Source organism: Protopterus annectens, chromosome 3.part0 (genome assembly GCF_019279795.1).
Source record: "Protopterus annectens isolate FY-2018-M chromosome 3.part0, PAN1.0, whole genome shotgun sequence".
NCBI lineage: Eukaryota > Metazoa > Chordata > Ceratodontiformes > Protopteridae > Protopterus > Protopterus annectens.
Window position 1 is genome coordinate 1,928,319,953 of NC_056731.1, and position 26,747 is coordinate 1,928,346,699.

At 38.8% G+C, this 26,747-nt stretch overlaps 1 protein-coding gene across 1 annotated transcript in view; it reads left to right on the forward strand.

Moving 5' to 3' along the window:
• LOC122797191 (unconventional myosin-Id-like) overlaps window positions 1-26,747 on the forward strand; it is a 2,023,191-nt gene that overhangs the window by 676,586 nt on the left and 1,319,858 nt on the right. The window contains exon 12 of the mRNA XM_044066013.1: window positions 9,143-9,213. Within this exon, the coding sequence (XP_043921948.1) occupies window positions 9,143-9,213 (71 nt within the window). The remainder of the gene's footprint in view (window positions 1-9,142; window positions 9,214-26,747) is intronic.

The following is a 26,747-nucleotide window of genomic DNA, read 5'->3' on the forward strand; positions in this document are numbered from 1 at the left end:
TATCCAGTCCAGCTGGTGAATCTGGGAATTTTGAGGCAATGTTACAATTGCCTTATGTACACAGACAACCCTCTCCTCCTTCCAACAAACTCTAATACATGTGAGAGATGCAGTTACGCAGCCAAACTGGAGGCAGAGCTCTCTCAACCCAAGACTGGCACAGTCAGTCAGGAGGAAAAGGCAACCACCCACACCACAAATCCAGGCTCACACAGACATATTGCATCTGCATACCCAACACATAAACACACAAAAACATACTCGGAGGCTCTAAATAAAAATCTGCCTAAACAGCAAAGACCTCCCAAGCAAATATCCAAGCAACAGCCACCCCTCAACAATACCCACGAATCACATATCTCACAAAATCAGTGTGCCTCACAGTCACAGCCCTTAAGGCCAAACAACACACCAAATACACTTGTTATAGGGGACTCTATTGTCCGGCACACTGACATCCCGCTCACCAGACTGAACAAGGAGAAGGTCACTGTAAGCTGCCTGTCAGGTGCCAGGATCCACCACATAGCGCAAGCACTCAGGTCACTCCAAGGCAAGTACAAGTATGACTCTGTCATTGTCCATGCTGGTGTGAATGACCTGAGACGTAACTCCCTGGACTACATGAAAAGAAACATAGAGGAGATCTCTGACCATGTAGCCCAGGCTGGTATGACCCTCACCTTGAGTAGCATCTTGCCCTCACCAAGAATGATGCCACAGTATAAAGACAACATGATCAGTTTCAACAATTGGCTAAAGTATTGGTGTCATTCAAAGGGGATCCAGTGTCTGTCAGTCTGGGATGACATGCTCGACAAGCCACGTTGCTTCGCTAGAGACGGCTTGCACCTGTCACCCTTAGGCTTTCGTATACTGGCCAAGGCTCTTGCCACCCCCATAGTGCCTTTTTAAGGCAAGGCTCAAAGGACAAACCCACCTCCATAGACAACCCAAGGATAAAAAAACTAAAGGTAATGCTACTCAGTGCCAGAAGTCTAAACCTCAAGATGCACGCACTCGAGGCTCTCTTCAGTATGGAGAAAATCAATGTCTATGCAATAACAGAAACCTGGTTCAAGGCTCCTGAGAGCATCCCAGCACTACCAGGTTATAACTCATACCATGCGTTTCGGCCCCAAAACTCAGACCGAAGCATAAAAGGAGGGGGAGTATCTATATTCATCAAAGATACCTACACCTCCAGGTTAGTGGCACTGCACGAAGCATCGGAAACCATCCATGTGCAACTAACAGTGGAAAAAACTGCCTTTCAGTTTGTAGCCTGCTACAGAACACCCTCCCTATTACAGGAACCCCACTTGGCATTCCTGAGAACACTGGAGAATATGAAGGTCTCTCCAAACACTATGTTATTGGGTGACTTCAACTACCCAAGCATTGACTGGGAAAACTACTCAAGCCCAAACACCCTCACCCAACGGTTCCTTGAATGCAATGGAACAACTGGTCACCATTCCCACAAGACGGAACAACATATTGGACCTGGTCATCACCAACATGGCGACTCTATGTTCCACACCAGAGGTAAACCCCTCATTGGTAAGATCAGATCATAAACAAATTTCCCTGGACATCCATATCCCGTCCCCACCCCCAGCCAAGGAAATCACTGTAAAGAATTTCTCAAAAGCCAACTTTGCACTTCTCAAGACTGAGGTGGAATCCTTCAAAGCCCCTGGGCCAGAGGATAATACAGCCCAATCCACAGAATCCTTTACAAATGCATTCTATGAACACCTGCAGGAATGCATGGATCGTGCTATCCCAAATAAAACCAAGACTCACTCCTCCAAAAACAGGAGACCAGTCTGGTGGACCCCGCCATAAATAAGCTATACAACAGAAGGAGGAAGCTACTACATGACAGAGCAAAATCCCAAAAAGGGAAGGCATCTCTGATCAGTATTAGCAAGAAACTTCGATCCCTCATAAAATCATCAAAGGCCAGCTTCGAAAGAAAAATTGCCCTAGACACTAAAGATAATCACAAGGCCTTCTTTAGTTATGTCAGGAACATGGGCGGAAACTCCCAGATATGCTCTGAATTGTTGCATAATGGTACAAAATATACCGAACCTACAGACATAGCCAACATCCTGGCAGACAGATTCAGTGCAAACTTCTTCCCCCCTTCCCCCAAAGGAGAAAATGCATATCCCAACTGAATGTAACCTCCCTGACATCACAGATGCACAGGTGAAAGCTGCCCTCTCCAAAGCAAAAAACACAGCATCTGTGGGACTGGACAGTGTCCCAGGCTGTGTCTTGCATAAGCTCCAAGAAGAACTGAACCCTCACATTAAGTCACTGTTCAGACTTAGCCTTACTACAGGATATGTACCCAAAGAATGGCGTACAGCTACAGTGGTCCCACTCCACAAAGGTGGTGCCACAACGGACCCCGGAAACTATCACCCCATAAGCTTGACTAGTCTGGTCTGTAAAGCTATGGAGCGTATTATCATGGAACTCATAAACAAAGACATTGGGAGCCTCCAGACACTGGATACTAACCAATTTGGCTTTGTTAAGGGCAGGTCTTGCCTCTTAAACCTAGTTGATTTCTTTGAAACAGTTACCAAAGCCATAGATGAGGGCAAGGTAGTCCACACAGCCTACCTGGACCTCGCAAAAGCCTTCGACACAATACCCCACTCGGGCATCATAAATAAGCTTACCAGCTTAAATATCAACCCCTATATCACAAGATGGGTTGCAAACTGGCTTAGAGATAGAACCCACATGGTCAGAATTGCAGGTGCCATGTCTGAATCCAAACCAGTTACAAGTGGCATCCCACAGGGCTCAGTTCTGGGACCTCTCTTGTTCGGTATATACTTCTCTGAGGTTCAGGCTAACACGGGGGGATTATGGCTGACAAAGTTCACAGATGACTGCAAACTGGGGACCATAATCGAATCTCCAGCTGACACAAGCATCCTCAAAAAGGGTCTCACAGAGACGGATGCTTGGTGCCAGAGCCACGGCCTCAAGCTAAATGCTAAAAAGTGCATAGTCATCCCCTTTGGGAAAAACAAGGTGCCCACAAATTACCACATAGGTGGTAATCCATTAAGTACGGAAGAAGTAATTAGAGATTTGGGGACCAACGTAGATAGTAATCTCTCCTTTGATAATCACGTTGCCAAAGTGGTTAGAAAGACCTTCTATATAGCCCACCTTATCACAAAAGGGTTCGCATCTAGATCAAGAGAGGTCATTGTGCCCCTCTATTCGTCACTCATCAGGCCTGTAATTGAATACATTGCCCCTTTTGGGATGTACCTTACCCGACACCTGCAGCAACTGGAGAGATCCCAAAAGTACCTTACCAAGAGGATCATGGGCTACAAACAGATGTCCTATGCAGCTCGACTAAAGAAACTCCAGCTCTACTCAGTTGCTTACCGCCTACTCAGAGGCGATCTATGCCTGACGTACAAAGCCATGTCAAACCCAGAATTAATGGACATGCTCCACCTCAAAAAATCCAAGTCCCTTAGAGCTACATGCTCTAGGGACCTAAACCTCAGCACAAAAATAAATAGGACATGCTGGAGGGACAGATTGATTTCCCAGAGGCTCCCCTCACTCTGGAATAGAATCCCAATTCATGTTAGACATAGCCCCTCGCTGACCCTCTTCAAGCAAAATCTGGACGCGTGGATGGGAAATCGCAAATTCACATCTGGGATCTCTTCTGTGTCCCTGCTAGACAGAGGCACAGTAAACTAATCTTAAAAGGGTACCTTCTGTGACCTACTTCACAGAGGCACAGTAGGCTAATCTAATAGGGAGGCAGAAGCCAAATACACTCTGGCTAGGCTTACAAATGCCCTAGGGCAGATAGCCTAGTATCTACCTATGAACCTATGAACCTATAAGTATCCTACCTTCTCCATAATGGATCTCTGGTTCATGTAATGCTTTATATGTGCCTACCTTACTTAGAATATTTTGATATTCCTTCTGCTTCAGCCCATTGCTTATACTGTCTATACCCAATGGAGCTTCCACATATCTGGCCGATGTCTTGATTTTTGCAACCCCCCATACTCTGGAACTCATTAAGATTTGCAGAGATGTACCACAACCCCTCATCCTGCATGGCTGACACTTCTCTCCCATTTCCCATGTTTCAACCTGCTTTCCTTTAATAGTTTCCTTTCTTTCTTGCTCTCTACATTATTCTTTCCATCTATAATCTTTCCTGATCACCAACTCCTGTGCGTTACAGATTTCCAAGATACCTGCACTAGGGATACACAGCACACTCACTGTTCTATTGAATAATTTAAACAGGATCAAATGGATTGCTGGGTTTATCCCATTTAGTCAGTGGCAATTTCAGTGACAGATAACGCATCAAAAACTAAGCAATGGCTTACCTTACAGCTCATCACTCTTATCAAAACATTGCCATATACAACACAACAAGGAGACTCCTCATTCAGTCACATCAATCACCATGAGTCCAGCTCTGTGACAGGGAAGGGTGAAGCCTAGACTATGACCTAGATGACCTGAGTTGGATGTTGCTTGGGTACTGGAAGAGCCTGGCGTGGAGGGCAGGAGTGAGCATCAGTACAGTGGCTCACCTATCCTGGGAGAAGGGACTAATAGTCTGATAGCTATTTCAACATAGTTAAGTGGAAGCTCACAGGTGATACAGCTTGAATTAGAGATGTGTCCCTCATTAACGTGGTTGGGAATGCTCACAAGAAGGTGGGCATGATAACGCATTGTAATGATACTGGCATCCACAACAGCCACCAAGAGGCAGGGTTAGGTCTCAGAGTGGAAAAATGCTTGATGGCTGCCTGAATGACAGCCTCTGTGATTGGCTCTTGCCAGGTTTTGAATGAGTGAGCAGATTAACTGCAAGGGCTGATGGTCAGTAGTAAGCATGCACTGTGTTTCTTTCCTTAAATATTTATTCAGGGTAGGGCTGCCATATATTAATTTTTTCTGGAATATCCAAAAATCAGAATGTTTCTTTGGTAGTCAAAAAACACTGTACAAACACTGATATTTTGTTTAGCAGCACACATAGAGTGCTGGAGATTGTGAAGACACCACCTCAGACTGACTTTTGTATAAAAAAAAAAAAGCACAACTAATGTGAAAATTGATGTGGTTAAGTCGAATATGGTAAAAAAGACACAAAATGATGCTGTGCCTCCCACTGATACTACATTTAAATAACAAAATGGGCGTGGATCGCAGTAAAGTGGGTAGAGAAAGAGGTACAATTGGCAGCAGTATAAGGATGTGGTTTCAATCCTCAATGAAAGGTGGAAATTTTAGTTAAGGGTTGTAGGGGGACAAATCCATCTACATCTTCCAAGTGGGGATGGTGTCCTGCACACCCCCTAAAACATATATATACTATCTTCAATACCATACAATTCAAGGGAAAAGGGAAACAGTCTGAACTCGATCTATAGGACTGTTTTCCTGCATCCATAATGGCACAGTCTCATTATATGACATTGGATGGAGGGGATTGTCAGTGAGAGGGGTATAGTAAATTGACACTTGATAAAATGCACTTCACATGAATTTTTTTTCAGAAACAGAAATTGTATGATTTAGTAAGGAACTGAGCATATCTGTATGTGTGTGTATGTGTGTGTGTGTGTGTGTGTGTGTGTAGCTAGTGCCCTGAGCTGCTGTCCTGTTTATAGCAATTTACATTCTGTTGGCAGAAATCAGTCGTTTCCTTACCTCCATGAATGCCATGTCCCCTAATGACTTGTATTTCTGCTACAGTACCAAGTACCCAGCAAGTTCAAGCTAGCTGCTTTGGTGGGCAACTAGACAAATCCAAAGTGATCTTTTAATTGATAGCTTTCTTTACAGAGTAAAATCACATAGTTTTGTGCCATGTTCTCTACCTATACTGCATACTACAACAAACATAGTCTTACTAACAGAAATTCATTCTTAAAATAATAAATTATAACTGTATAGCATAAATGGTATGCAGAAGGTATGCCTGCCTGCATGTCCTTATGTAGGGCTCTACCCTTTGCACATCTTTATGTAGGGTATGCACTCTTTCTATCCTAATTGTAAGGATGCTCTACCTCAGAGACATGGGGTATATCTGGGTTCCCTAAAAATGTGTTCCTTTTACTGTAAAGCAGTATGACTGAAGAAACAATAAAACAATACATGTGTTTAGTGGGTGTGAAGACACATCGTCATTGCAAAAATGCATTTGTTTTTATTTGTTTTATTGAAGAATATAACAGTTCCACGTTACCTGAAGAATAATGTTATTTTCTCATTACACTGTATGCATGACAATGTTGCTGTTTTTTATCAGGTTGTTTACTGTTGCTTACAGTGATACAGTCATGCATTCAAGACTGTTAAAACACTGTATTACTGCTGTAAAGAATCATGACTTTAAAATGAAACTGAGTTGTTGGGTAGGTGTATGATGTCAATATATATGAGTTTCCTTGTACCAAATTTAGTCCCTTTTGTACGACTTCCTAACATCTATTACTCTGCAAAATATTCTGAGGATCCAGATAACAAGTGAAGTCTTAATAACTAACTGTTTCTATACGCTATACTTTGCATTCTGTTAGGCAGATATTTGTACTTACACATTCACATTTTCAAATATTCACACTGTTTCACCGATCTTGACTCTCATATGTGAAAGCTGATTACACAAAATTTATAGTTTGGCTGTGTGCCAACTTCAGTGCTATAAGCGCAGGATGAATTACTCTTCACTGTACAGTGTCTAATTTTTGCAGTATAATTCAGTTTCTTTACTATTTATACCATGAATACCATATGCAGCCAGCTAATATCAGACCTCTTGAGTTGCCTGGTGTTGCTATTGATTGCAGTCCACTCTGTCAGTAGTGTGCAATGTCTTTTGTTTGTTAAACCACACATCCTACATAGGGAACATTATGTTACAGTTCCCACTGTCATTCTTATGCAAAACAACAATTCATTAACATTAAATGTAGTTTATAATGCAAGTCTCCTTGATTAAGCCACTACATTGGTTACCTGGCTTTGGTAAAAGCCCCGTCACTCCATACCACTACATTGATTACCTGGCTTTGGTAAAAGCCCCGTCACTCCATACCACTACATTGATTACCTGGCGTTGGTAAAAGCCCTGTCACTCCACTAGTCTTTAAATCAGAGGCCATTGTATTAAATAACATTACTAGATAAATGATTATACTAATTCACAGATACTACTAATATACTTGTCTTTCCTTTATAAGCAGCTAATCAAACTTTAAATAGAGCCTTGTACACATCAATATTCCAATGCAAACTAGAGCATGTGCACAAGCAACCGTAACACAACACTTTGACCTTAACAGCCTGTGCAACCTTAATCATATAGTATAGTATAGACATTTATGTCTGTGTTTATGTTACATGCCCAGCACTATTCTGCAGTGAAAGTTATGACTTGTCATTCCATTGTGGCCTACTTATCCCTGTAATCAGTTTTGAGAATTTCAGTTTTGTTGCAATGACAAATGAGTAGCTCTAGACATTTCTGCTCCAGATTTAACTCATATATCCCTGTGGATGATGGATGCCCTTGATTTTATGAGAGAAATTACCCTTTATCATGTTCCCCTTTGCTGTCATTATCTTGTGATGTCTTTCATCTACAGCTTTCTGGAGGTATATGGTACTAATCAGTAACAGGAAATGTCACTCTCTGTTGTGCTGTCTTCATTCATTTAACAAAACATAATTTTTAATTCAGGCAGGAAAACAGAGTTAAGGACTTCATTTTCAGTGTGTGTGTGTGTGTGTGTGTGTGTGTGTGTGTGTGTGTGTGTGTGTGTGTGTGTGTGTGTGTGTGAGTGTTTGAAGACCTGACATGAATCACCTATATCAATCAGTTAAAAGTGATATTGCACCACAAAGAAAATATGCAAAAAAAGAAAAAATAGCACACCTGCAGATGCAGAACTGTAGTAGGCATATTTAAAATTGGCTACATTTAAAAATAAATAAATAAATACAGAGCAGAGTTGCTAATTAAATGTATAATACACAATACAAAATAAATGCAGAATATACAATCTTCAATCAGGAAATAGTTTAAAAAGTTAATAGTGCACAAAGAATATCATGTGTACTTGTACAGCGCACCTTCAGATGAGACGCTAACTGAGGTCACATACGCTTGAGTTGGTGGTAGCTTAGGTGGATGTAAGAGATCACATGGCAGCCATTGAAAAGAGTAGGAGAAGTTCCCTGATGCCGTAGCCAAATTTGTCCTAGTGGTATAAATACCACGTTGGGTCTTCCCTGAAAAGAGGCTATTAGCCTTGTGGGATTAATCTGGTCAACAAGGAATGAATGAATGAATGAATGAAAAAATAAGGATATGCATCTAGTGTGCCTAAGAGGCACCTTCGATTTCTCTGTAGTTTGTGGAAGAATGTTTGTATTTGAGTAACACCAGTATGATTACTGCTTTGGGAATATGATGGTAAGGCCTCATTACTCCAAGCATTAGACACTACCATCTAAAATTTAAATATTTTACTCTAGACAAAATGTTATGGCTTAGCTTATCTCTGTCTGTGCTTGTTTCTTCATTCCCACCGTCTATTTCCTCATTTCTGTATAAATAATATGCTCAGTCCACTCTCTAGTAATAAATGCATATGCTGCATCCTGTTTGGTTGTGTATCAACAACCACATACTTCTCATTCCATTTCAGCACAGACATACAGCATGGATGAAACAAGATGGAAAATACTTTGCTCATATACTGCCATGGCTGCCTAGTGTTAAAATGAAAATGTACAGCACTCTGGACTGCTAAAAAACTAAACTACCTTCTAATAAAGTTAGTTAACCTGATGTGTTTTCTTAGAACAAGCAAGTCAACTATGTGAAAAATAAAAATATTAAACATTCCTTGAGATATGTTATGTTTCGCATCGTCAATGGAAAGAAATATGTTTTGTTTAAAACTTTGCTTAAATGCTGTTATTCATATTAGATCTTTCTCTATTACCATCCCGTATGTATACTTTGGAGAAGTAATTGGATGTATCTGAGATTCTGATGTACATTTTCCTCTTTGTAATTTATTTAAAGCTGTATGCCTCAGACAAGACCATGGAGTTTGATCGCCACTTTCGAATCAAGCATTATGCTGGGGACGTAACGTAAGTTTCACATGATATGCAAATACTACACTCTGTAGTCATTACATTATCATTAGTATATGTTTTCTGGAATTCAAAGAACAAGAAAAGAATACTAGAATAGTTTTCCAATAAGCACAAAGAATCCAATTAATTATATCACAGAAACCTTGCAGTTTTGTAGTACATGTTGTATTTAATTCATTCTCTATGTGAGAAGATAATGATTAAGGGCTTTGATAGAAATTGATGTTATAAATATTTAACAAGATGTTCATTTCTGTTACAGGAATACCCGGCATTTACAGTTTATTTGGGGCCAATAGTTGTAATAAGATATTTTATGTTTTATTTCCATCTGGGTTCATTTGTATTTCATGCTATGGTTAAAAATAAGATTTTGTAATTTGAGATCAGTTGGAACACTCCATTTTTCTTTATGCAAATCATCTGTATTCTGCCTCCCCAAGTACACCTTGCTTCATATACATTTTTATTATAAACTTAATACTGTAATAATTAATTGAAACTGACTGCTGCTGTCGTTAAAAGCCTTCTTATATTTATAAGGAAGATCTTAAATTATTGAAGTAACTGTGTTCAGTTTTACTTTATTGTTTTCGGCCTAAGAGTGCATTTAAGACCACTGCTGTAATGGTAAGATTGATTATATGAACATATATAGATTAGACAAAAGAACAATAACTCACAAAATCCAAACTGAGGTGAAGAGATACAGTAATAAATAGACCACAGAGCAAAGTACAGTGAAAGCATTTCATTAATGAGAAGACCAAGCCTCAAAAAGGAACTTAACAGAACAAACTGTTTGATTTAATTCTACTCACATGACTTGTATTGCCACATTTTTGAAATAGACATGGTGGACCCAAAATAATAAACACCAGAAACAGGTAGATTGATTGCTGATTATTTATTTATTTTTTTTACCCTGAGATGTGTGATTTGTCGTGATCTGTTGGTTTGCTTAATCACAGGGTCTCCATGGAAGCAACTTGATTCACATTTTATAACACAGGCCGTTCAAAGATCTGCTTGGCATGCTGCAGAAATCTGTTGATATGCCATTGTCAACACATGAATTAGGACAGTGTTTAATAATTTGACATCTGAGACTGGGTTCTTTAACAGAACCCTTGGAAATATATCAGCTTCTAACAGGGCAACACTGAAGGCTAAGGTTGTGATGTGATAATGAATTTCATCACATAGTCCTAAGTTTGATTCCCTCATTCTCCAACTGTGAGTTGTACCTGCTTAAGAAAGTCTGCTAACTAGTCAGGCTTCCAGAATCACCCCTGAAAGAAGCACTTATATTTAATGCTATCACCTGGTTGCAAATAAATCTAATAAGAAAACATTTATAACACTAATGACTTGGATTTAGGATTAAGACTTTCATTAATGAGCTAGGTGGAGTTCAAACTGATGAGGACAGAAGGAATGTATAAGTTTTATAGACAAAAAAAGGAGATTAATCTCTGGTGCAACATCAGAAGGAGTGACTGTGCTGAGATATAGGTCCTGCTACTACTTCTGGTACCTCATTACTAGAATCAGCAAAACCAACCTTGAATGCTTTTCTGAAATCAGCTTGTCTGTGTTTCTTTTGCAAAGTTTTTACTCTTCTTCCTTGTTTTGTACTTTGTTGAGCAACTGAATAAAAAGCATTCTTTATTAAAAATATCTTTTCTTTATTTATATTTTTATTTTTTACTTTTCAGTTCTTAAGTAAAATGCAACAGTAATTCTGTATAACTAAAAATTGTGTTTTTGGCACTCAGTGTGTGTGTGTGTTTGTGTGTGTGTGTGTGTGTGTGTGTGTGTGTGTGTGTGTGTGTGTGTGTGTGTGTGTGTGTGTGTATGTGTGTGTGTGCATGTGCGTGTGTCATGTTTTCATTTAATGCCGCTCATTGTACAGTGTATTTCGCTTTGTCCCAAAATTTTTGTGTGTGTGTGTGTGCATGTGCGTGTCCGCGTGCATGTGTATGTGTGTGTGTGTGTGTGTGTGTGTGTGTGTGTGTGTGTGCGCGTGTGTATGTGTTATGTTTTCATTTAACACCACTCATAGTACAGTGCATCCTGCTCTGTCCCTCTGTCATTCTGTCACATCTTTGTGGGTGTGCCCCTAGCGTTTTCTCCACTGTTTCATGAGAGCATGACAGAACCACAGAAGGCAGAGCCAGAAAAGCAATTTCAATAAAAGGCACTTTAAAAAGAATGTAGTAAAAAAACATGGAAAGTAAAAAAGTTAGAAAAAGAGAATAAAAATTTGGAAAAGGAGAGTTCTTTAAATAAGCTAGATAAAGTATGAGGACTAGTAAATGCAGGACCAGGTGGAATACGGTATGAAATGTATAAATATTTAAGGGATTGGCTAAACAAAAAATATTTTTAAAGATTTTGAATGAATTGTTAAATGAAAGTTTTCTGTATTAAGAATTATGTAGTGAAATACTTAAAATCATAAAGAAGATGGAAGATAGAAGACTATTAAAAAACTGGAGATCAATAATTGTATTTAATAATGATTATAAAATCTTTATGAAAATAATACAAATGAGATTTGAAACTAAAATTTAAAATATTATGGAAAATAGTATATATAGTATAAAGTGGAAGGGTTGTCAAGAATTATTAATGATAGAGACATTGTTGATATGAATGGAAAATATAGTATATATAGTATAAAGGGGATGGGCTGTCAAGAATTATTTGATGATATTATGAACAGAAAAGAAGAAGTGAAAATCTCACTTAAGAAATTAATGTATGACAATGTATAGTGGTGATAATAAAGTAAAAATACTTGTAAATGGCTGGTTAAGCCAAGCAGTACATATGAAGAGTGGTGTAAGACAGGGATGTCCAGTGAATTGTATACTTTTTGCATTAGTTATGAATGTGATAATATGTGAAATAAATTACAAAATAAAGGAGGTAGGGGATGTAACACCTGGAGGATTAAGAATTCCTGTTCTATTAACATATGCAGATGACATTATAATAATTGCAAAAAATTGGCTAAATGAAGTAATAATTTGCACAAATAAGTGTCTAAAGGTGATAGGGATGGCTTTAAATAAAGAGAAACTTAAATGTTTACATCATGTAGTAAAGACAGAGATCTATATTTTGCAGTGAATTACATTTCTGTGTGAAGTATAAAATTTGGGAATAAAGATGTAAGTAGAATTCAATGAGAGAAAAACAATAGAAGAAATAAAACAAATGTGTCTTTTCTGGAGAACCTATAAATTATCATTAAAAAAGAATGCTTATTTGATAAATTTAGTACTGGTGGGGAACATAGCATACTTAGCAAGTATATTTATGTTGCCAACAGTATTTGAAAAGGAATTATTGCAGATATATTTTCATTTATACAGGGTTCTAGATTAAACACAGTAAAAAGAGGCATTTTTTTATGTAAATAAAGAGGAAGGAGGTTTAGGGTTAATTAACCCAGTGGCATATGCTGCTTCATTAAATTTGTACAAAGTGCTAAAATGGGTAGATGAAAAATATGAGAGATTAATAGCAAAATTGTATAAATATAGCTATGATACATTTTGGGGTATAGTAAAAAGAGAAAAAAAAGAGTGTATAAATGAAAAAATAAAATGTTACAAGAAAAAAATAGTTTTGTGGAAAATAAATATTGATGATATACAAAAAGATAGAAAAGTATGGTATAAGAACATAATGATACAAAATATTATGTAAACCCATAGGAAAGTCTAACATATGGAAAAATTAAAGCTATAAAAATAAGAAGCACAAGGTGTAATCAGAAAGTAGAAATTCAAATTTTTTTTTGTGGAAACTGGTATTGGATAAATTACCAGTGAAAGGAAATATGCCATATAAAAAGAAAATGTGATGGAATATGTTTACATTGTCAAGAAGACAAAACCATGGAACAAGTGTTTTTTGAAACGTAAAAGGGTAAAAAAAAGTTATGGAAAATCTAAGTAAAGATTTTTTGAAGATATAAAAGAAGTAGATAAAATAAACATAGATATGATTAAATATGGATATTATAAGAATAGAAATAAAGAATATGTTAAAAGAATACATAAAAAGTTATTTTATATTATATGGGTTATATGAAATGAGGAATAAATGAAATTATGTTTAATGGTAAATGGATTTTAACACCAATATTAAGTAAAATGAGATGGTGGTTATGGAAAAAGGAGTAAGGGTCTAAGTAAGCCATGGTGGTGCAGCGGTAGCATTGTCACCTCACAGTAAGAGGTTCACCCGTTCGATTCTCAGATGGAGCACCTTCTGTGTGGAGTCTGCATGCCCTCACTGCTGTCGAGTGGCGTTCGAAAGACATGTGTGAATGGGCGTGCCTTCGTTGAAGGTTTGGCATCGAGCTGGCACCTCGGCACCATAAAAATCTATTGGCAATCATTAGCGGACTGGAGTTCCACTGTGGCGACCCCTAACTGGGAAAAGCCGAAAGAAGAAGAAGGAGGGATGAAAATTTAGAATGATTGTAAAGGAAATTATGAGTATGTGTAAATATTATTTGTATATCTATGTATTTATACATTTGTAAATATTTGCAAATATGTTGCAAATAAGAGTTATTTTTATATATAAATAAAGGACCCCTACTCTTTTCAGTAGGTGCCATGGGGTTCATAGCTTCATAGATAGGTACTAGGCTATTGGCCCTGGGGCCTATACAAGCCCAGCCAAAAAGGTACCCTGGCTTTTGCAACCCAAGAAAATTATTTTCCTGCACCACTGTCGAGCAGAGCCACAGAGGTAATCCCTGGGGTGAATTTCCTGTTTCCCATCCAATCATCAAGATTTTTCTTGAAGAGTGCTAATGAAGAACTTTGCTTGACATAGATGGGTAGCTTGTTCCAGAGTATAGGAAGTCTCTGGGACAGGAATCTATCCCTCCAGCATGTCCAGTTTATTGTGGTGACAAGGTTTAGGTCCCTAGAGCGTGTAGGTCGGAGGGATTGGGATTTCTTTAAATGGAGCATGTTCAACAGCTCTGGGTTTGACATAGCTTTGTATGTTAGGCAGAGATCACCCGGAACTACCACCATCTCGGGCAAATGGTCTTCGGTTTAACATCTCATCCGAAGGATGACATACTCAGGCGTATAGCACCATTCTTATGCTGCACTGCAGTGTCAGCAATCCATCTACCTGGTGTAGGAATAGAACCCAAAGTCTTCTGCATCAAAGGTGAGTGTGCACCACTGACACTGCTTTTTAATAAGAAACATTTTGTGCTGGATAATGTTTCTTAACTGATCATATCGATCTCCTTATTTAGTGCAGTTCTACAGCTGGTTCCCTTTGTAACTACTCATTAGTTTTTATACCCAGAATGCTTAGCTCTTTCAGTGCTAACATGGCCTACATTTCTGCAGTTTTATAGAGTCATAGGTTCAATTTCTCAAGTTCCTAACCTTCTGGCCTTCAAGAAGCTTGACTGCTGTTACCCCATGTTGCATGAAGTTAATAGTGGATTCCTTCTGTGTACAAGGAGATGATTCTTCCATAATCCTGGAAATAATTATGTGATGTGTCTGTCGTGTTTTTCTAAGCACTGATTTTCACTTTTAGTATTGAATTCTGCAGTCTAGTATGAACTCCCAACGTAATATATTCTGGGCACAAAGGTTAAAACAAACATTTTCTTGTAAGCCAGGCATTGATCATGTCTTAGCAGGTCACCTCTTAGCAAACAGGCAAGCACAAACAAAATATAAATATAAAACTATAAATATAAAAAAATATAAATATGTGGCAAGCAGAATATAATAACAGTTCTTGAAGCTTTCATGAGTGGTTCACATTGCCTAGAACATTTGTAATAAGGATTCCCTGTGTTTTGAAGTATCTTTTCTAAATGCTAAACATATAGCATTGTATTCAACAATTGGCTGCGCCAGTGTGATATAAAATGATGTAGTGATCTCTCTTGAGTTACTATATATGTGCTTTATAATTAGACTGCTAGCAGAATAGGCTTTTCTGATGGTTTACTATCACATGTTCATTCGTCTTTTAGACGAATTGAATATGTGTGAAACCCATTTAGCAGAACCGGTAGGGCGATCACCACAATGTCGAAGCTGACAAGAGCGAATGGCCGCTGTTGTCAGCTCCAACATTGCGGTGCAGATTACACTATAGTGGGGATGAAGAAATCTACCCTTACCCTCACTGCAGAGCTATCTCGGAGTTTGTATATATAAGTAGGGGAGTGTGGGGGGTGCAGGGGGGGCTTGCCCCCTGCAAACAGTGTTGGTAGATTTGGGCAGATGTGAGCATTTCAGCAAAGTCAACATTCGACATTGCTGAAATGCTATGTTCGCTATTTTGGTCGGTCGGTGTTCCAATTCCTGACTATTTGTGTCGGCAATTGTCACTTTAGTCTAAATGATGATCGAACATGTGATAGTAAACCTTTTCTGACATTTGCTAAGACAGTGTAGTTAAAGTTTAAATCATTTTCTATTACTGGCTCTAAACAATTTGATCATTGTTTTGTAATCATTACTTGTGTCCTTTTTGCCAAGTCTCGTGATGCTAGATTTCCTGGCATTAGAGGTGGGCACCATACCTCTCAACCTCTTACAGCAAGAAAGCTAGACAAAGCCATAAATAATGGGGGGGACAAAGGCCCAGAAAAGGCATAATTTTTAAATATTGTTCTTACAAACTTAGAAAGTTGATAAAATAACAGGCTTTGCATTAGCATGAATTTTCTAAAGTGTATAATGTCTAAAACGCAAATGTCTGTCATTGTTTATTTTCAAAAACAGCACACTTATGAAAACTGAACCAAAAATATGAGTAAAAAATCTGGATATTTTGTGAAAAGCTGTGCAGTTGTGAGGTATGGTGGAAACATTATTACTTTACCTACTAAGCATTTTAGAGACCATCTTGCAGAAAGCTAGTATTTTTTTTGAAGCAATTGCTTTACCAAATTTGCAAATATTACCATATTTGCTTTTCTGGTGATCCAAAGCCCACTTCTCATGTTTATGTCTGAGAAGAATGATCCAAAAGAACTAGCTACAGCACAGACCTCTGTGGTATATCACTAGTATGTAGTGTTGAGTTGGGGTGGTATCTCACCCCCCCCACATAACCTAAATTTCTGCATCCTGTACTTAACTAATGTCTCAACCCACAGAATCACATTATGATCTGACATTTAAATTATTAATTTGCCAGTGTCTGGATTATGTGGAATAATGCCAAAAGTGGTATCAAAAAAGGATGAACAGTATGTACTGACAGGCCCCTATCAAGTGCTGCTGTTACTTCATTAAATAATGTCACATAATTCAAAAGGCAAGCTCTGTCCTTAACAAATCAGTACTATTTCATATTTAACAAAAGTAGATCTTGTGCATCATTTTGGAAAAGCGCATTTGGGATTCTTTCATGATTTTAGGCAGAATTCTTATCAGGCTGATCGGTCTAAAATTGTTGGAGTCTAGTGTGATCACTTCCTTTGAGAAGTGGTATTTCTCAAGACCTTCACAATAGATGAGGGACATGGTGACATGCTAACATTGTATTTAATCAGATTGATAGAGGTTTAGTCAGGTTTACTTAATTCTCTGAAGGAAACCATCAGATATTCTGTCTGGGCCTATGGACGATTGTTTTTTTTAATTTTATTTATTGCAGCTTTATCATGTCTTGTGTTATATAACAATGACGCCAGTGTCTCTATAGCACTCTGACATATTTCTTTGCTTACTGTAAAGCTTGCACAACATATATTTTGCAAGCACATTCACTACGTCTTGTGACTGGGTGATCATTTCTTGGTTTACTGATAATGTTAGTCACTTTTGTTTCCCTGTCAGTTTTCTAAGACATGTTTCAATAACCCCCCCCCCCAAATAAAAGTCTGAACTCATTCCCTCCAGTACAGTTCCTTTCAGTGTGTATTTTAACTCCCAGTGGGTGTGGCTTGAGCCTTTAAAAAATGAAGTTATCACCTTACAGTTCAAACAAATATTCATATCTCTGGAACCATAAGTGTTACTAGCAAACTGTTCAGGTAAATTAATCGTTACATTAGTGGCATTCATTCAGTTCAGTGCTTTAAACTGGAAGTTATACGTCAAAATAAAGGCAGTAAATATTCATTTTCTAATTTTTGTATAAACAGCTTATGAAAACTCAGTAACCGTTCATCAAGACACATCTTGACAGCAGGATTTTCTTCCCAGACCTGTGAGCTTTCATATTACATTATACAGTTCTGTCTGTGTTACCTGAATGTTGAGATATTTAGAGAAATATGAAAATCATTACAATACAAATAAACAACATGCAAATAATATTCAATATCGTTAGCTGCATTAGACATAGGTTAAATATAATACAATTATGTTTGCCATCATGTATACTTTAAGACGAAATCTTCTGAGTCCTTGTATGTAGCATGGTTTGGGAATTGTTAATGCAAATATCAAAAAGCAATATTTGATGCTTGGAGGCTTCTGTAGGAGGCAACTGCAGAAATGCCTGGAGGTGCAATCAAGCTGCAATGAGTTAATAAACTGGACATTTGGATGAAAAACACTGTACTGCAATTTGTCAGACAAAGTAATCCATGATCAACATTTGGAAAAAAAAAAAAAAATATATATATATATATATATATATATATATATATATATATATATAATTTTTTTTTTTTGGCTGGTTTGTTTGTAGTTAACTGTGTTACCTAACTGGACTGAGTTGAGGCCCATTTCCACTGGAGGCCAGGGGGCACTGTCTGGTTAAGTGACTTGCTCAGATTCACACATGAATGGAGACAGAGTGAATGTTAGCAGCTTATAGCTTTAATAATTTGCACTAAACTGCCACACTTGTTATAGAATAACTTACTGGCTTCAACCTTATTTGAAGACTATAGTTTTTCTGTATTTTGAGCTAGTATTCATTTTATGATTAGGATACTTTTTGTAAGGTAAGCATTTATCTTCTTTTCCTTTTGTGTTTGTTATTAAGTTTGATATTCAGTCAAAGTTTTTTCTGTTCTCTATCAAATTTTACTTATTTCAGAGTGGCATCTAACACTTGTACACAAGTGGTCCAGTGCAATCTTTCTGTACTTTTATTGTTCATAGGTTCAGGTAGGTACTAGGCTATCTGCCCGAAGGCATTTATAAGCCTAGCCAGAATGTATTGGTTTTCACCGACCCCTTAGATTTGTTCCCTGTGCCTCTGTCCAGCAGAGCCACTGAAGTGATCCCCGGGGTAAACTTTCTGTTTCCCATCCACTCGTCAAGGTTTCTTTTAAAGAGTGTTAGCAAGGAGCTCTGTCTAATGTAGATTGGTATCTTGTTCCAAAGCATGGGAAGTCTCTGGTCCTATTTATTGTTGTGGTGAGGTTTAGATCCCTAGCGCATGTGGCTTGAGGGGATAAGGTTTTCTTTAGGTGGAGCATGTCCATTAATTCTGGGTTGGAGATGGCCTTGTATGTCAGGCAGAGATCACCTCTGAGTAGGCAGTATGCAACCGAGTACAGCTGAAGTTTCTTCAGTCGAGCTGCATAGGGCATCTGTTTGAGGCCAGTGATCCTGTTGGTGAGGTACTTCTGTGGTCTTTCCAGCTGTTGCAGGTGTCTTGTAAGGTGCATCCCAAATGGGGTGTTGTAGTCTATGATGGGTCTGATGAGTGATGAGTAGAGGGGCACAATGACCTCTTCTGATGTGGATGCAAGCCCTTTTGTGATTAGGTGGGCCACGCAGAAGGATTTTCTAACCACTTTGGCAATGTGATTATTAAAGGTGAGATTACTATCTACTTGGATCCCCAGATCCCTTATTATGTCTTCCGTATTTAGGGGACTACCACCTATGTGGTAGTTTGTAGGTACTTTGTTTTTTCCAAAGGAGATGACTATGCACTTTTTGGCATTTAGTTTGAGGCCATAATTTTGACACCAGGTATCTATCTCAGTGAGACCCTTTTGGAGGATGTCTATGTCAGCCGGAGAGTCAATTATAGGCCCTAGTTTGCAGTCGTCTGCAAACTTGGTCAGCCATAGTCCTCCTGTGCTTGCCTGTACCTCTGAGAAGTATATGCCAAACAGGAGGGGTCCTAGGACTGAGCCCTGGGGAACGTCACTTGTAACCGGTTTAGAGTCGGACCTAGCTCCTGCAACTCTCACCATGTGGGTTCTGCCCATGAGCCAGCTGGCAACCCATCTTGTGATGTAGGGGTTTATGTTCAGGCTGGTGAGCTTGTCTATAATACCCGAATGGAGAATGGTGTCGAAGGCCTTAGCGAGGTCTAGTGGACATTGTGGACATTTTTTTGGAAGATCTGTGCCTATTTGCATGCTTGCATGTGTGTCTGTGAGTCTGTGTATATGTGTGTGCATATAAGTATACACACACACACACACACATATATATATATATATATATATATATATATATATATATATATATATATATATATTCATATATATGCATTGCCAACATCCTAGCTGACAGGTTCAGTGCAAACTTCTCCCCCCCTCCCCACCAAAAAGGCAAATATCTATCCCAGCAGAGTGCTGCCCCCCCTGACATCTCAGATGCTCAGGTAAGAGCCACCCTCTCCAAAGCAAAAAACACAGCATCAATGGGACCGGATGGTGTCCCGGGCTGCGTCCTACATGAACTCCAAGAAGAGCTAAACCCAAACATAAAACTACTGTTCAATCTCAGCCTTACTACAGGATATGTGCCCAAAGAGTGGCGTACAGCAACAGTGGTCCCTCTCCATAAAGGTGGTGCCTCAACGGATCCTGGAAACTATCGCCCCATAAACTTGACTAGCTTGGTCTGCAAAGCTATGGAAAGGATCATCATGGACCTCATAAATAAAGATATTGGGGACCTACAGACATTGGATCCTACCCATTTCGGCTTTGTTAAGAGCAGATCCTGCCTCTTAAACCTGGTTGATTTCTTTGAAACAGTCACCAAGGCCATTGACGAGGGGAAGGTGGTCCACACAGCCTACCTGGACCTCGCAAAAGCCTTCGATACAATACCCCACTCGGGCATTATAGATAAGCTCACCAGCTTAAATATAAACCCCTATGTCACTAGATGGATTGCAAACTGGCTCAAGGACAGAACCCACATGGTTAGAATTGCTGGAGCCATATCAGACTCCAAACCAGTTACAAGTGGTGTCCCACAAGGCTCAGTCCTGGGACCTCTCTTGTTCGGTATATATTTCTCGGAGGTACAGGCCAACACGGAAGGACTGTGGCTGACCAAGTTCGCAGATGACTGCAAACTGGGTGCCATAATCGACTCTCCAGCCGACACAAGCATCCTCCAAAAGGGCCTCATAGAAACAGACAACTGGTGCCAGAGCCATGGCCTCAAGCTAAATGTCAAAAAGTGTATAGTCATCCCCTTTGGCAAAAGCAAAGTGCCCACAAATTACCACATAGGTGGTAATCCATTAAGTACAGAAGAAGTAATTAGGGACCTGGGGACCCAAGTTGATAGCAATCTCTCATTTGACAACCACTTGGCCAAAGTGGTTAGAAAAACATTTTATATAGCCCACCTAATCATGAAGGGATTCACATCTAGATCAGGGAGGTCATCGTGCCTCTTTACTCATCCCTCATCAGGCCCATAATTGAGTACAATGCCCCTTTTGGGATGTACCTTACCAGACACCTGCAGCAACTGGAAAGACCCCAAAAGTACCTCACCAAGAGGATCAAAGGGCTCAAACAGATGCCATATGCTGCCCGGTTAAAGAAACTCCAGCTCTACTCAGTGGCATACCGCCTGTTCAGAGGCGATCTGTGCCTGACGTATAAAGCCATGTCCAACCCGGTATTAATGGACATGCTGCACCTCAGAAAATCCAAATCCCATCGAGCTACGCTCAAGAGACTTGAACCTCAGCACTGAAATAAATAGGACATGCTGGAGGGACAGATTCATAACCCAGAGGCTCCCTTCACTCTGGAATAAAATCCCAGTCCAGGTTAGGCAGAGTCCCTCATTGACTCTCTTCAAGAGGAATCTTGATGAGTGGATGGGAGATCGTAGGTTTACCCCGGGTATCACTTCTGTGTCACTGTTAGACAGAGGCACAGTATACTAACCTCGAAAAAGGGCATAGCAAAATAAATTTAAAATGGGTGGCAAAAGCCAAACACATTCTGGCTAGGTTTATAAATGCCCTAGGGCAGATAGCCTAGTATGAACCTATGAACCTATGAATATATACATATATATATATATATATATATATATATATATATATATATATATATATATATATATATATATGGGTCTACTTTAAAAGCCCGAAACTCTACTTCGCCGACACAAAAATCACCGACGCCAGATAACCGACAATGCACAAAACCGACAATGCAAAACACCGAACACCATAACACCGACACACCGAATGTAAACAACACACCACACTACATAACATACCCACTAGCCCTAACCCAAACCCTAGCCCTAAGGTCCGACACTATTGCACACTCACCCTACCTGCACCCTAACCCTAACTCACTTAACCCACCCCTAACCCCAAGGTCCAACACTATCGCACACTTCACCTACCTGCACCCTAACCCTAACTCACTTAACCCACCCCTAGCCCAAGGTCCGACACTATCGCACACTTCACCTACCTGCACCCTAACCCTAACTCACGTAACCCGTCCCTAAACTACAGTCCCTCACTATCACACACGTACCTTACAGAACCCTAACTCCGACACTTACACACACTCACCTTTCCCACAGCCTAACCCGAAATCCCACAATATCGCACACTTACCTCACCGCTCCTAACGCCATCACTGTCGCACACTTACCAAGTCGCGATCGCACATTACCCTTGTCGGTCTTTCCGCTGTCGGCAAATCACCCTGTCGGTAAACTTACCTGTCGGTCGTTTGGTCTTCGTTTTCCGCGTGTCGGGGAATCGTCGGTTCGGTCTTTAGAAGTAGACCCATATATATATATATATATATATATATATATATATATATATATATATATATATATATATATATATATATATATATATATGTGTGTGTGTGTGTGTGTGTGTGTGCGTGTGTGTGTGTGTGTGTGTGTGTGTGTGTGTGTGTGTGTGTGTGTGTGTGTGTGTGTGTGTGTGTGTGTGTGTGTGTGCCCAACTATCTTGCTTAGTGGTACTATTAGCGAGAGATTTTCATGAACTACTATGTAGGGTTAGGATTAGTTCACGTGAGTAAGGTGAAGAAGAGAGGCAATGTCCCCTGTCTACATTACTCATCCATGCTAGCTCAAACCCTGTCACTAATTCTAACTCTGCACATTAATTTATGAAAATTACTTTCCCTAACAGTATGAATACTCAGACAAATTCAGTCAAGGAAACTTATTGTCTCCATTTTGGATTGTTTTTGTTTCAGATTTTTTTTTTTTTTGGATTACATAGTTTTTGAAATGTCAGAACGGATTCACTACATTTACTGCTTGTGCACTTTGGTATACTGTCATATAATCACACATATGACTCTACCTTAATTTCCTCAGCTACTGAACCATCTGAACTACAGTCACTCACCCAAACTGTCTTTGAACTTGTCAAGGATTGGTTTTTACAGCGTTGCCTCCTGCTTTACCCTAAAAAGACTAAACTGCTACTGTTTACTCCCACACTCAAGTCCCCCCACTTTACTTCACTATTAAATCTAAAAATAGTACAGTTATATCCCCTGACACTACCACTAAACTCTTGGGAGTGACAATTGACCACAGCCTTAACTTTGAAACTCATATTAACACCACAATAAAATCAGTTAACTGAAAACTAGGCTCCCTGTATAGAATTAAACCCTTCCTTACTCCCATTGCAAGAACTTCTATTGCCCACACCCACCTCATCTCAACACTCTTTTATGCATCCCCTATATATACTAATCTATCAAAAAGCAACCTCAACAAGCTGTCAATCGCCTACAACAACATTGCCAGATTTGCTACAGGCTCCCCTGTTAGATCCCACCACTGCCAAAATCTGAAACAACTGGGTTGGCTGGAACTACAGAACCATATTCTACTTCACCAACTAACTATTACCCATAAAACCCTGTATCATCCAAGTAACACACCAATTCTCAAAAGTCTAATCTGCCCATATAAAAATCTTACAAACCTACACTCTGCAAACAAACTACTCATCTCTACTCAAAAATCTAACAATAAAGCAGGGGAATCCCTCTTCACTAACACTGTAGGCAAAAGCTGGAACCTAATTCCTGGTGAACTTACATCTCTTTCTTCAACTTCACTATTTAAAAAGAAACTTAAATCATACCTTACAACCCACTGGCTATGTCCCTGTACTAACCCTGACTAAAGTATCTCTCACAGTTAGTCTTGCCCAACATCTTTTTTTACATCTCTCTTTCTGCAACTTTAAGTCCACAACCTTTTAGGCTGACTTACTGTAACTAGAAACAACTGAATTGGCCATCTTACTGTCTTATCAACAACTTACTACCCTACACCTAATTCTTCCAATCCCATTTTTAACTACTTTGTTCTCTTATTCCTGCTCATCACTTTGCTTTGGGTGTCTACAACATACTTTTAAATCCTTCTCCCTCTTCTCATAGTAAAAAAAAAAAAAAAAAAAATATGTTTTGTTACCTTGGAACACGTTATCGTCTCACAAGATTCTTGTAATTAATGTTTAATGTACTGTTTGTGTAAGTCTTCTATGTGGAGCTTTTCTCCACGGGCCTCTACTGAAAATGGACATATATCCAGGTAGACTAGCCCGGTCAACAAATGTAAAATAAAAAATAAAATATTTTTTATTTATTTATTTAACATTTGTTTACCGGGATTGTCCATCTGGGTCCAAAAAAAACATTTTCAGCGGAGAAAAGCTCCAACAGTAGATATATAATATAGACAGGAATTTATTACAATTACATATGAATACAGTAAATAGATAAAATCTATCATAACCATAGAGCCATATAAACAATAGCTTTAACTAAGAATAAAAAGAAATCAAGTTTCCTCATTATTAGAGGAAGTCAAACATATATACATATAATGCATATTGAATGACCTGATGTTAGGATATCTATACAGTCTATAAAGGCAACTCAATGGATAGTACGTAGTTACAGATGTTAGAAAAATATTCAGATGTTGAAAAAGGACACGATCATATATACTTATGAAACATCCATTTTCTTGGTGTTAGGATATAATAACAAAGTGTAGGAGGATGTTTATGATGTAGCCAGTTGTTGTAGTAGTTATTACAAAAGTTACGCGCAGAGAGTGTTAGTGATGCCATGAGGGAATAACCATAAGAAATAGAGGTGAATGAAGAAATGTAAGGAATGTTAGCTGGACTGTTAATTAAGCATAAGTGCTGAATGTTTAGATAGATGAAGTGTCTAAGAGAATTTTTGAGGGTAGAGCAATATAGAAAGAAGGAGTGATAAAGTGTGTGAGAAATTAGCCAGGAGTAGAGCATGAACACAGCTAAGAATTGTGCTTTAAAGATTTTTCGAAAGCTACTAGTTCAGGGATGCTTTTGATGGATAGTGGAGGAGTCCCATGCTTTAGCAATAGTGTAAGACTATAGGCTCTGTCCAGGTAATTTTAAAGCTTTTGAATATAAAGGAGGCGATTGGAGAATTCTAGCCAGTCTAGCTTTTGCAGAGGGGTCTATATTATAAGAGCGAGGATTTAAATATTCAAACACCATGTGGGCGGCATCAAATGGTCGAATATTTAAAACCTCACAAGTGTGAACGGAGATCGCTGTAGGGAATTCTTCCCTTTACTTCAACGTAGTGCAATCTCAGAGTTGGTATATTTAAGTAGGGGGGTGGGGGTGCATGGGGCTTGCCCCCCTGCTCAGACCAATCAGGTAGGTTTTTCTTTAATTTTTACATTTTTTATTTTCATTTCAGTGTTTCACAACTTCACTCATATGGTGTCGCCCATATGGTGTTCGAAGTTGCGAAACTTCGTACTTATAATATAGACCCTTTGCAGAGGTAAATAATGGTGAGTACTGGTTTTAGAGTTTGAAGTAAACTTTGCTACTTTGTTATAGCACTGTTCCATTTTGTTTTTATGGAAGTGTGTAGGTTGGAGAGAATAGGGACACCATCTAGAAGGGAGGGAAGTAGTTAGGTTTTTGCAAGGGTGATATTAGTTGATGCGGTCAAAGAGCTTTTGTTTCTGTATCAGATGCCAAATTTCTGGGGATTTTTATATATATTTTTTTGGACATGGAGATCAGACCTTAACTGGTCATCAATAGTTACACCCAGGAGTTTTGGGTGATGGACTATTTTAAGAATGGTATTATCAGCAACATGTATTTAGAAATGGCTTGTGTCAATAGAGTAATGTTTTGGCAGAAATAGAAGGAGTTTAGTTGCATAAAAATGGAGAGATTTTATCTAGCAATTTTGCTGCTTGTTTTTGCATGTGCAAGTAGCTATGGAACCATTGTAAGGTGGGAGGGAAAAGGTCAAGATTTAAAAGCTTTTGTAAGAGTAAGGAGTGAGAGACAGTATCAAATGCCTTAGAAACGTCAAAAAATATAGAAGATACTAATTATCCAGTGTCTCTAGCTCAGTTAATATATTAGTGAAAGATAATAGGGCTGTAGAAGTACTGTGGACTGGGTGAAAACCATGTTGGGTATGTGTAAGAAGGTTGTTTTGTAGGTAGAAAATATTTCAATAACTGTTGGTGTATATATTTTTCTAATATTTTCTAATATTTCTAATATTTATGAGATGGGAGACAGAATGGCTATGGGTTGAACATTTGACAGATCAGTAGGTTTTCCACCTTTGTGGATAGGGATGATAGATGACATTTTCCATATCTGTGGTACTACAGATTCTGAGCTGGATCTATTGAGCACGATGTTGATAGGGTAAGCTATAGAGTTGACAGCTAATGTAAGATAATGACAAGGGAGTCTGTCAGAGGAGGAATGGCAAGGTTTTAGTTTCCATAGGAGTTTTCTTATAAGGCTTGTAGGAATAGGTTGCAATGAAAATGTTGCTGAGTTTTCCGAATGCAGTTTTTGGCTGATGTGCTGGAGATGGTCTGTGCTAGCATTAGGGGAATTTATATATATATATATATATATATATATATATATATATATATATATATATATATATAAAATATATGTATTACATTTACTATATATGAAGGTCTCTCCAAACACCATTATATTGGGTGACTTCAACTACCCAAACATAGACTGGGAGCATTACTCTAGCTCCAACACCCTCGCTCAAAGGTTCCTAGAATTTATAAACTCAAATGCTATGGAACAACTTGTTAACACTCCTACAAGAGGGGAAAACATACTGGACCTGATCATCACCAACATGGGGACTCTATGCTCCAGACCAGAAGTGTATCCATCACCGGTAAGATCAGACCATAAACTAATCTCACTGGATATTCACATCCCGACTC